Source organism: Alexandromys fortis, unplaced genomic scaffold (assembly GCF_014885135.2).
Source record: "Alexandromys fortis isolate MF-2015 unplaced genomic scaffold, M_Fortis_MF-2015_v1.1 scaffold_0, whole genome shotgun sequence".
NCBI classification, from domain to species: Eukaryota; Metazoa; Chordata; class Mammalia; order Rodentia; family Cricetidae; genus Alexandromys; species Alexandromys fortis.
This window is the reverse complement of record NW_026067949.1, coordinates 41,604,747-41,617,598: the sequence shown is the minus strand read 5'-3', so window position 1 is coordinate 41,617,598 and position 12,852 is coordinate 41,604,747. Positions and strand designations below refer to the sequence as shown.

Here is a 12,852-nt window from a genome sequence, read left to right as displayed (position 1 = left end):
TACACTTGGAAAAAGGCTAGGCTAACTTAAAAAATGAAATAAGGAGATGAATCCAGGACTGATGTCTCTGATATGCACTTGTGCTGTCTCCTTAATAATTTATATTCTGAAGGACAGCTATCCTACAATAATTCTAAGCAATCCCTGCCCCAGCTGTTCTATCCTGGGAGGCAGTGGGAAAGCCGCCTACTTGCTGACCCACAGATAGATCACCACAGCTTCTACACAGAAATCGCTAACTCAAGATAGTACATTTCCTACTCACTTGGACATGCCTGCTACTGTCTGTCTTCTTCCCGTGTGGTGTGGCCACCCATGGGAGGGCAGAAAATCATTAGAGTCATATTCTTGTATTTGCAGGTAAGTGTTGTGTATAGACACATGTGCACATACACCCACAATTTATTTAATAAACTTCTTCACATGTCTTTGTTCATTTTTATCTGTAGTTTACAAAAATCAGTAATCCGTGTACCTAAGAATTGCTCCAAAACAAAAGATAAATTACTTCATCTTGGAGATCGGCTTAAACTAAGTTTAAAAGCAATGTGAGTTGACCAATCTGACTAGAGTAGCGATCACCATGGCTGATCTTTTGAATGTTACATTGTCCCTTGAAATCCTCTGCTTGCCTTTATTGTAGCAACCGTCTGCTTTGTCTCCAGGTAAATGAAATCTACCACGATGAGTCCCTCGGAGTGCATATAAATGTGGTCCTCGTGCGAATGATTATGCTTGGTTATGCAAAGGTAAGCTATCTTAAAATATGTGGGATCTGAGCATTAGAGACTGGCTTATCCAGGAGAAAAATTGAGTTGCAAAACTACCCTTAATCTCATATAAACTCACAATTTTACCAAGCTAGGAAGAAGACTTTTCTAGAACGAGAAGGGATTTCTATATCAAAGAAACTTTTTGTTAGAGACAGGTCTCATATAGTCCAGGTTGGCTTCAAACTCCCTATTGAAGTCAAGGATAGCCTTGAACTCCTGAGCCTAAGTGTTGGGACTAGAGGCATGCCCTAATGTTCAGTGTAGACTGTGCTGGGATTGAACCAAGAATCGCTTGCACACTAGACCAGCACTCTACCAACTGAGCTAGACCCGACTCCCAGTTATCACAATTTTAGGTGTGACTGAATGAGGAAGGGAACATGAATGGATGCCTTTAAGAGATCCTTAGCTGATTTCCCTCCAGCTCATGACCGCCTATCCACTCCCTGTGTCTATGCGTAGCATCCATTGATATGACAGTTACACTCAGGACTTGGAATACACCAGTGATTTATTTCAAACAATGTTTCAAATGGATATATTTAAAAATGGAGCACTCTGAATATTTTTTTTTCAGTTAAAGAAGCTTTAATTCTTTTGCAAACTGAAAGTTGGATTGAAATCTATACAGTAGCCATTCTTGCCATGTGGTTAAAAACCTACGTACATTGATACTAGATGTGTCTGCGTCCTTGGAATTAAATTTCTTTGAGGAGCCTGAAGAACTTGGCCATTTTTATGTTTAAAACAGTGACTCCCTCCCGTAGTTAATCCCTCAGTCAGAAAATGCTAGTGAACTTTTGCATCTGGGAGCCATAAGCGTCCGTGTATTTGCATTTTTCATGTGTCTATCATCCTCATATCCTCATCTAAAGCTACATCGCCCCTGATATTTACCGTCTCTTAAAACTTACCATACTTTGTGTTGCTGCAGAGCAGCAAGCGAAGCCCAGCTAGAAGTCTTAACAGCCTTCAGCTGGTTATTAAATCATTTGTTTGGCGTACTGTATGAGTAGCATATAACAGACCAAGCTAAGTTTATTAAGAATGTAAACACTGATAATATTTGCTGAAATTTAACAAAATGCTGGGCCCTTTAGCCAATTAGGGAAGTCATTTGGGATTCCAAATTCAATTTCTCTTTCTCTTAAAAATACTCTGGAAAGGAGAAATCTTGTGTTCTTAAAGGACAGGCTCTTTTACCCCTCAACTTTTTAACCCCTGACCACAATGTGAACTTAACATATGTATACCCACAGCAGCTATCAGACAAGAGGCCAAACCCTGTCGGTTCATGAGGCTAAAGCCTATTTTCCCCATGGTGAAGCTGATTTAATTTGACTGTACCCCGTACACTAAAGTTTGACCAGTTTTGCCAAATCTTGAAATAACTTATTTTCCTCCCACATACTGATGTTTATTTCTGGACCAAGAGAATACACAAAATTCTTAACTAAGAACTTTGACTTTCCTATCTCTGGAAAGAGTTTCTATGCAAGAATCTTTCCCAGTATTTTTGCTTTAATGTGTGAAATCTAAAATCTGAACAGAATCAATAAATATCTTAGATGTCTAAAATTCTCCCCCAAATGATTAATGCTGAGTGACTTCAGCATGGTGAACCCTGACTCAAACGTTGCTATGCATGTGTCTGTGGACTCTCACACAGGTAGCATAGAACCTCCCCACAGGGTCTTTGTGAGCTTTAGAATTCTCGAATCAAATTTGTATCCCCAAATATTCCTGAATCCTTGTTTAAATATTATCCCCAAGTCCAAGTCACAAAAAGTGTTTACCATATTCTTTCCTTTTAGTCTATCAGCCTCATAGAAAGGGGGAACCCGTCCAGGAGCCTGGAGAATGTGTGCCGCTGGGCTTGCCAACAACAAAAACCTGATCCCAACCATGCTGAACACCACGATCATGCCATTTTCTTAACCAGGCAAGACTTTGGGCCTGCTGGAATGCAAGGTATTACTGTTGCTATGTAGAAGAAAAAAAATAAGAGCCTGGGTTTTCAAAAAGAAATCCCAAGTCAGGCAAGTTGTATAGATGTTCATATTCCCCCACCACTTTCCGCCATTCAGCAGCCAAGCGTACATTTTTCTCTCTGTTTCTGCCAGTGGCTTTTTGTAGAATCCACAACGTTAAATGCCACTTAAACACCATAATAAATGATACTTGCCCTTAAAATAATGATTGCCCGTTTGGGGTATGGAAGAGATGCTATAACATTCAGTGTGATTTCCGCTAACTTCGGAATGAGAATGGCTCCTGCCAGCAAGCAATCTTTTTTCCAAAGTCAGCTTACATTTATCTAATAAACACTGGTGTAGGCTGTGGAGAAGGACTGATCCCTTTCTGTTCTACACTGGTGGGATTTCTGGCTCCATCCATGAGAACCAAGATGCAAAGGGCCATTGACTCAGAAAGACAAGGCCAAGATGGAAAGAACAGAATGGGAGCCCCAGGCGGTCCCTTCCCTCTTTCCCAAGAGGATGTGGCTTACTGATAACAGAGAAATAATGCTGCCACTGTTGGCAGGAACACTGCCTTTTCCCCCCTAAGCAAAGCCCCAGTACTAATTACAATGAGTTTTATATGTAAAATGGAAATAAAAGTGATTATCATTGCCTGCAGGATACGCTCCAGTCACAGGCATGTGCCACCCAGTGAGAAGTTGCACTCTGAATCATGAAGATGGGTTTTCATCTGCTTTTGTAGTAGCCCATGAAACCGGCCATGTGTAAGTTACTGCTGACAGCTATATAAGAAAACAAAGTTTTTTCTTTACTTTTCCTCTGTTGTTCATACTTTAAGCAACGATGCCTGCCAGTGTGAGTTCTCATCCTTTGCCAAGAGTGAGGAGCTGAAACCCTGAAGGGTCCTGTGCAGAAACTCAATGAGTGGCTGGCCGGTCAACAATCCCATCCCTTTTATGGCTATAGAATGAGAAAGGCATTTCATTAGTCTGCTCTCACTTTTAACATCCGTGGTGTCTCCAGGGAAGCCATGTGGACTTTAGAAAGCATGTCTTTCCCAGTATGTCTTGTGCAGAAAGGACGGAAGTCCGAGCCACGGTCCTGCCGTGATTACCCATGCGGTCTCCTTTGTGTTCTAGGTTGGGAATGGAGCATGACGGGCAAGGCAACAGGTGTGGGGACGAGACGGCCATGGGCAGCGTCATGGCGCCCCTGGTGCAAGCTGCCTTCCATCGCTACCACTGGTCCAGATGCAGTGGCCAGGAGTTGAAGAGATACATCCAGTATGTGCCTCGCTGCATGTCATGCCCTGCTGCATAGGCTACACACATGACATCAGAGGTGTTGACCCACAAGTTTCTATAATGTCATATGATGGTATAAACCCTGAACTTAAGTATAGTCCTGTCTGAGATGGGGTTTCCCTGGGGTAGGTTCCTAGTGACTGATGGTCAGGCTTGAGCTGAGGATGGAGAACAGGGTGCTTGTACGGTGTCTGCTTTTAACCCTGTTCATACCCTGAAGTCCTACTGTGCAGATGTTGGGGTCTGCCCTGCCACCATTCACATAGGTTCACTGAGTCACATGAAAACAGCTGCCACAGGTTTCCTATATCCCAGAGTTGTGCTTGATTTACCTTCTGGAACTAGTAAAGATGAAAGACAAGTTGACTAAAACCAAAAACCGTAGAACCATGTTTCTGGGAACCTGCTGCACGAGCTGACAGAACCCCAGAGTATTTGAGCTAAGAGACTTTTTTCCCCTTTAAGGCCTGATTTCAACAATGAGAACTTAAAAATGTACTGAATGTTTTGTCCCTGCAGCTCCTACGACTGTCTCCTTGATGACCCCTTTGAACACGACTGGCCCAAACTCCCAGAACTTCCTGGAATAAATTATTCCATGGATGAGCAATGCCGTTTCGATTTTGGTGTTGGTTACAAAATGTGCACTGCGGTATGTGACCTCTGTCAAATGAGGTGGCTTATCTTCAAATCTGTGTGTAGCTCCTTTGGGGTGGGCTTTGCAAACTCATTGGTACAAGTGTGAAAATATCTACAGTTATCTTGTATTTGCTCTGATGATTTAGCTAACCTAGATTCCTTGGGCATACAGCCTTAATTAATCCTCATGAGAGAAGAGATAGGGAGACTATTTTTTACTTTTTGATATTATAATTACATCATTGCCTCCTCCCCTTTTCTCCATCCGAAGCCTCCCAAATATGTCTTCATGCTCTTTTTTCAAGTTTATAGCTTTCTAAATCAAAAGCTCTTGTTAGATATATACCTGTATGTGTGTGTGCACAGAACAGACACACACACACATTGCAGAAGTAGGGGCAGAAAGATTGAAAGGCTTTTATTTTTAGAAAGAAAAAGCCAAGGTTGCTGGGGTTCTAAACCTGCTGAAGCTTTCTATTGACACCTGGTAAACAGGAAGCTAGCTGAACTGACCGAGGCTAGCCTTGTGTCCCATTCCTCCTCTGGTTTTCCTTTCCTTCAGAGGTGGCATTGAGATCTCCTATGGCCAGGATTCTGTACGTTTGCGGCTCTAGGAAGTGGCTGTGGAACGTGAAAGTGTGTGGTGGTACATGCCTGGAATCCCAGCACTCAGAGGCTGAGGTGGGAGGATCATGAAATTGAAGCCAGGTCCAGCTACTTAGTGTAGTCAAGACCAGCCTGGGCTATAAAATGAAACTCTGCTTTGGGTGGTTTTACTGTCTAGGAGTTAGACACCGTGATATGGATGTCAGATGGAGCAGGTCAGATCTGACACTAAAACCATAAACTTGAGTACCACATGTGACATCTCGGGTTTAGTTTTTCTTGTAGCTGAAGTCTGGATAATGATAGTGTTTACATCTAACAGCTTAGGTGAGGGTCAAATGTGCTGAAGTGGCTCGTACACTTAGCCCAGTGAGGCTGTCACACTGTCAGTGATGCCCCAGCACTCGACCACGGTGTTTAGGAGGAAAGTACGTGCGGGATATGGCTGGCAAATGACCCACTCTCTGAAAGTTCTCTGCTGGCATGCTTCTTTCTCTTCCAGTTCCGAACCTTCGACCCATGCAAACAGCTGTGGTGCAGCCATCCCGACAACCCCTACTTCTGCAAGACTAAGAAGGGGCCCCCACTCGACGGAACCGAGTGTGCTGCTGGGAAGGTGAGTGTGTCTGCTTGTGACTACGCTTCATCGTGCGCTGCATGGGGACCTTCCAAAGCTCAGTGAACGATGCCTACTGCTGGACGGTTGCCCTTCTGTGGCTGCTACCACCAACGGCCACAAAGCTGATGGTTCGAAACACTGGAAGTCGGTTCTGTAATAGCCGTGGAGGACAAGAGTGAGTTATACTGAGGCGAAGCCCAATGTGGACAGGGTTGTGCTCACACCAGACACTGTAGTGGCACTTGGTTCCTTCCCTTTCCCAGCTCCTGGCTACCTTTCCACACCATGGCCACACTCCTCTGACCTCTAACACAGTGGTGGTGTTCTTGCACGGACTGAGTCTTTTCGTGATGTTTTGATCCTACCTGGATACCTCAGGATCATCTCCTGAACTTGAAATCTTTAAACTTAATCATGCTTGCAAAGAATCTTTTACTAAATAAGGTCACCTTCACCGGCCCAGACATTAGGGACTTTTAATACTGGGAGGACCAGACCATTTGGATAAGTGTGGCCAAGGGGACAGACAGTAGGGACAGCAGATCTCTGGCCCCTGCTAGTGGTGTCTGATTTACTTGCTGGCATGGCAGCCCTTGTGAAAGTTGCCCAGAAATCAAGGCATGTGAATTTATACAGAAGATTTGGCCTCACTCCTGGGGGAAGGATGCCCGAAGGTTTTAAATCTCAGCCCTTGTAGTTGGTACTGAATGCTTAGAAACTGGCTGGGTGCCAAGGTGTGCTTCTCTTAAGGGCAGCGAGCCCAAAACAAAGGCATGCTAAGAACGCAGCTTGAAGAGCCTTGCCTAGGCTGGAAGTAATATATTGTAGATAGGACCAAATGCTGACAGGAAAGATTAATGCAACTTTTACCTTTTGAAAAGGTTGATTTCGAACATGCATAAACTGATCTTACAGGAAATATGCATACAAGTAAAAACCTGGCATGACAAGCACTTAGATTTTGTCTGGCACCGAGACAGCTACACTATATATAGAGTCTTGCTTTGGGAAGAGGTAGCAAACAAATTTTCAACTAAAATTAAGAGCAATAGTGAGTAGAATTATTTTGGTTTATTAAAAAGTTAAGGTATAGTAGATTTTAACATCCAACTTCCCTAATACAATTGGATAATATTATATTTAAATGTATAAAGAAAGGTTTTTAAAAAACTTTTTTGTCTATAGTATACAAAATGCAATTGAAAGTTTTGGAAAGAAAATACTCTATTCCCTTTGAATGCTTACATGCTAAATGCTAAGGACTGTTATCATGGAATCTTTGAGGCATCATGGCAGTAATAACCCCACTTAGTTCTTGGATACATGTTGCTACCTAAACAATTCATGAATTTTTACATACCTCTATTTTGGTTACCTAAAAGGTAAACATCATTATTTAACTTACCTATTTCTTCAATCTATAAATTAATATTTTATAAAGTTAAATGTACTTTGAAAGCTGAATATAGTTTTGACTAACTTTAGTTAGTTCTTTTTTAAGCGGAGGCACAGTTGCAGGCCATTGTTTTGAAAGGGGTCATGTTAGCATCCAGAAACTGAGGGTCAGCTAAGCAGGGAGAAGTGAAGCAGAGAGAGGATGAGGTCTGCTGGCTGGGCTGGACAGTCATGTGTCCTCTCAAAACTTACCCGAGTAAATGTTATTTTCCTTTTTTAAAAGAAGATTTATTAATGTATATGTATCTGAGTCTGTATATGGCATGTATTTATGTATATGTGAGTGAATGCCCAGTGTCTGTATGGTACCGACAGAGGCCAGTAAAGGGCATCTGATCCCCTGGACTTGGAACTACAGGTGGTTGTGAGCCACCCGATGTGGACTCTGGGAACAGATCTCAGATCATCTGCGAGAGAGCAGTGAACGCTCTTAACCAATGGGCCCTCTCTCCAGTCCCAAATGTATCGCTTTAATCTTATTCTAAAAACTGTGAATTTAAGTTATCCTTCTGGTAGGCTACCTTTGTGCAGCAAATGCCTGTGTGTACTTTAAATCAGATTTAACTGGAGGGAGAACAGAGAGTTGAAGACCTTCAAATGAGTGTCTCTTGAATAGCACTTTCGGTGGCCTTCATAATTGTCATTTTTGTTTCCCCAAGTGGTGCTATAAAGGGCACTGCATGTGGAAGAATGCCAATCAACAAAAGCAAGATGGCAACTGGGGGTCGTGGACCAAGTTTGGCTCCTGCTCCAGGACGTGTGGAACTGGTGTACGGTTTAGAACACGCCAGTGCAATAACCCCACGTGAGTATAACCCTGCACTTCCTGTTGCTTTCCCATAGACCAGAAGTGATTCCATGTTCTGCTGTTAGTGTCTTTCCTTCTCTTATCCTGGGTATAAAATAGAAAATGCAAAAAGATACTGTTCACAATTCACAAGACCGCATCTTTTTCATTAATGTTCTCAAGGTGTAGAGTTTTTAGTAATATAGAAGAGACATGCAAATGAAGAGGACAGATGTTTTGAAGAACTTGATGTTTGGAACTATTAGAGGGTTGAGCTGAGAGTAGATACTGTGTGCCCTCTAAGCTCTGATGTGTACATAAAGAAGCAAAGGGCTTTCAGTGGAAGAATTACTAATAACCTCAACTAAATTCCAAAAGGCAGGTCCAACTGCTTCAAGGTAGACAAACAGAAAGATGGCGCAGGAACCATGAGAAGAAAAGACATCCATTCATTCAATCAGACAAAAGTCATACGAGTCAAGAAAAAGTAATGGAATTCTTCAACTTTGATGTGCTAACTTGTCCAGCTGGGGCTTAACCCATATGAGTAGCCCTTTCTCTGTTCTGGGAGAGGGATAGCTCTGAGCAAGCCTTTTATAGAGACTACCGTGGCTGCACACTGCCTTCACAAGAGGAAAGGATGTTGTATCAGAAATAACAATACACTCAAAAGCATGATAGTAAGAGTTACGGGTTCACCACTAGCCACAGACTATCCTAAGAGCTTTAAATATGCCATCTCATTGCATCCTTACCACTTCCTTGCTTGGAAAACCATTCCATTTTGCTTTTGACATAAAAGTAGAGACACAGGACTATATGCTCAACCTTTGAGCTGCACCTGCATAGTTAATACGAGATAGAAAATATCATTTTCTCGGGTTATGTGTCTACTTTCCATCTTTGTATATTTTTGGCATGAATGAAACATACCATTTGAGTTAGGTTGTGTTTGGGGGTCTTCAACCCTCGGTGGAGAGAGCAATGTGTGTTCGGTGACACTAGACACTGGAAGCAAGCATTCAGCCTGTGCTGGCAACTCAGACGTGCTGGCTCTTTGCCAGAAGCACTGCGTCTGTGAGCCCGAGCCGCTGGGCTACAGCCAGCCAGCCTTTGAAATGTTGTCTTTTCTCTAGGCCCATCAATGGCGGTCAGGATTGCCCTGGTGTTAATTTTGAGTACCAGCTTTGTAATACAGAAGAATGCCAAAAGCACTTTGAGGACTTCAGGGCCCAGCAGTGCCAGCAGCGTAACTCTCACTTTGAATACCAGAATACCAAACACCACTGGCTGCCGCATGAACATCCTGACTGTGAGTAGACACCGCTCTTTTTTCCTGCTGTGCTGATGGTCACTTCGTGTTTCGGCTTTGCTGACACCAAGCCCTTGCCCTCTTGAGTCCACGGTGGTAGCATAGGAAGAGGGGTACTTACAGAGGCAAGTCATTCCAGGTTCCCAAGAGTCAGGCTAAAGAGTTTCTTTCTCCTTAGAGGTGGGGATTGTGGCAGACATGGTATCTGGCCAGCAGCCCTGTCACCACCACCATGGGAAATGACAGTGAATCACATGATTCAGGTGAATTCTTCAAGTAAGAAATAACCACAGAAGAGGAAAATAGTTCATTTACAGCTAAGTCAAGAGGAAAACAAACAAACAAAAAAAAGAACCAAACAAACAAAACAAAAACAAGATGGTCATTTGTTAAAAGAAAGACTATGTAACCTTTTTATAAACTAGTTATTAAAAATACTCTTGGAAATTTTCTTCTAATGTTTGAAGTATTCCCATTAAATTCTGGGTTTGATAGGCTCAAACTGAAACTCTGATACTATTTCTGTTAGGTTGATCAATGAATATATACCACTTAATTTTAACTGAGTGCTGTTAGAAAGGAAATGTAAGCATGGATAGGTCAAAGTTGAATTCTTTAGAATAGATGCATTATTTTCTAATTTACTTTAGTGAAGTTACTCGCTTGGATTATCAAATTAAGTAGATCCTACGAAGGACACAGATATCAGCTGGGTGATAGGGCAAGACTAAAGCAGTCAGTGTTTGATGGAGGAAGGTCATTGGCTAATAAAGAAACTGGCTTGGCTCATTTTATTGGTTAGAACATAGGTGGGTAGAGTAAACAGAAGAGAATGCTGAGAGGACTAGGAAGTGAGGTCAGAAGTAATGCAGCTCCTCTCAGAGCCAGACGCCTCAGACAGAGAGGCATGCTCCGCTCTCCCGGGCAGATGCACGCAATGAAGCTCCTCCGACCCAGGATGGACGTAGGCTAGAATCTTCCCGGTAAGCGCACCTTGGGGTGCTTACACAGATGATTAGAAATGGGCTAAATTAATATGTGAGAATTAGCCTAGAAGAGGCTAGATAGAAATGGGTCAAGCAATGTTTAAATGAATACAGTTTGTGTGTTGTTATTTCAGGCATAAGCTAGCCAGGTGGCCGGGGTGCTGGGGACACAGCCCCGCTGCTCATATTTCAACAAGTGTTGAGAATGATACTGAAGTGAAACTGGCTTTGAATCAAAGTTTACTAAAAAGCAAATGTAGGTGACATCAAGGTTTGCCACCATAACCTGTCTGGGGTAGTCTCAGTCTATACTTGACTGATATCCCTATTTTAATAGAACCTCTTATCTCAACAATAGCCCACTTTAGAAGACATAAAATAGCTAATCATTCACATTTAAACAAACATGCATGGTGGTGTCATCTACTCCCCATTTTATTCATCCAGTACTTCATTTGGATTTTCAGGCATCCATATTGCCATGTTTTATCTTAAAAATAAACTGCTAGGCTGGAGAGATGGCTCAGTGGTTAAGAGCATTGCCTGCTCTTCCAAAGGTCCTGAGTTCAATTCCCGGCAACCACATGGTGGCTCACAACCATCTGTAATGAGGTCTGGTGCCCTCTTCTGGCCTGCAGACATACACACAGACAGAATATTGTATACATAACAAATAAATAAATGTTTTAAAAAAAAACTGCTAATATTAATAAGTATGCTGATCAAGCATTTTATTTTATGAAAATAACTAATTTAAGCCTGCCTCTTATGCAGCCAAGAAAAGATGCCACCTTTACTGCCAATCCAAAGAGACTGGGGATGTTGCTTACATGAAGCAGCTGGTGCACGACGGAACGCGCTGTTCCTATAAAGATCCGTACAGCATCTGCGTGCGTGGAGAGTGTGTGGTGAGTCAGGCTGCTGCCTCCCTAGCATCCCACAGTGCCCTGCAGTTCTACCTTTACCATCACTCAGAGGCATGTCTGAAACTGTTTTTGACAGCTTTGTTTGGCTCCCTGCGTAGCACTGGCTGGCCTGGTACTCACTGTGCAGGTTGGCTTCAGACTCAGAGATCTGCCTGTCTCTGCTGCCTGAGTCCTGGGATTCAAAGCATGTACCACCCCACCCAGCTTTCAATTCATTCTTATTTGTATGGTAACATTGCAGTGGCTGTCTTTGAAGCATTCAGAATAATTAGAGAAATCGTGCTTACTTAAAATCAGTCTGGTCACTGCATGAATCAAGATGTAAGAACAGTTTTAATTACATTTGAGATGGCTAGATAAGTTTTCTAAGTAACTAATGCCTCTAGATTGAATTTACAATCTAGAGGAACTGCATTGGTTTTAGTATTTTACTAGTGCCAGCCTACCATTATAAAAGACCTTTGTTTTCATAGAATTTCAACCTGCATATAACCTGCATATATTATTTCATCAGATCCACCCCTATTTCCCTTTTTTTCAGTTCTTCCTCTATCATCCCCACCACATTTCCCTCTCAACTTCATGTGTTCAGTTTTTTCCTTCTCAAACCCTTTACGTGGGAGGTGGTTTGCATATCTTTAATCCCAGCACTCAGGAGACAGAGGTAGGCAGATCTCTGTGAGGTTGAGGCCAACCTGGTCTATAGAGTGAGTTCCAGGGCAAACAGAGCTACACAAAAAAACCCTGTCTTAGAAAAAAAGAAAGGAAAAGGGAAGAAAAGAAGGAATAAATGAAGGAAGGAAAGAGAGAGAGGAAAAGAAAGAAAGATAGAAAGAGAGAAAGAAAGAGAAAGAAACTGACTACATCCTCTTAGTACTGCCTGTGTTCATGGCTACAGTGCTTTTAATGCCACATGGATAGCTCTTCAGGGTGTCCCATTCCCTCCCCTAACAGCCATCAATTGCTAATAGTTCCTGAAATGGGGGTGGAACTTAATGAACCCCACCCCATCCATGTGGAATTTTAGTTGCCTTTGATATTCTGTGGGCCTTGTACATGCAGTCATCATCTCTTTGAGTTTGTTATGTGTGTAGCAGCACTGTCGTGTCTATCAAGTAATATCATACGACCGATATCCTTACTTCTGGCTCTTAGAATATCTCCAGCCATCTTCCACAGTGATGGCTGAGCATTGTCGAGCAGGGTGTGCTATAAATGTCCCATGTTGAGCTGAGCATTCCACAGCTTCTTTTTCTGTGGATGTTGAGCAATTGTAGGGTCTCTGTTTTAATCGCCACCTATTGCAAAAGAAAACTTACCTGATTAGGGCTGAAAGCTGCACTAATCTTCCAGTTATAAAGACAAGAATTTTAGAGATGGTTTAATACCATGTCCATTTAGCAAAACAGTAGTGCTAGGTTCTCCCCTAGGGCTTATGATCTAGCCAGCCATTGAGTTTTGGT

At 42.5% G+C, this 12,852-nt stretch overlaps 1 protein-coding gene across 1 annotated transcript in view; it reads left to right on the top strand.

Annotated features, from left to right (window-relative positions):
• Adamts3 (ADAM metallopeptidase with thrombospondin type 1 motif 3) overlaps positions 1 to 12,852 on the top strand; it is a 206,238-nt gene that overhangs the window by 169,234 nt on the left and 24,152 nt on the right. The window contains exons 6-14 of the mRNA XM_050150175.1: positions 666 to 749; positions 2,588 to 2,744; positions 3,414 to 3,519; positions 3,895 to 4,038; positions 4,579 to 4,711; positions 5,807 to 5,920; positions 8,038 to 8,183; positions 9,302 to 9,477; positions 11,238 to 11,371. Coding sequence (XP_050006132.1) covers positions 666 to 749; positions 2,588 to 2,744; positions 3,414 to 3,519; positions 3,895 to 4,038; positions 4,579 to 4,711; positions 5,807 to 5,920; positions 8,038 to 8,183; positions 9,302 to 9,477; positions 11,238 to 11,371 — 1,194 coding nt within the window. The remainder of the gene's footprint in view (positions 1 to 665; positions 750 to 2,587; positions 2,745 to 3,413; positions 3,520 to 3,894; positions 4,039 to 4,578; positions 4,712 to 5,806; positions 5,921 to 8,037; positions 8,184 to 9,301; positions 9,478 to 11,237; positions 11,372 to 12,852) is intronic.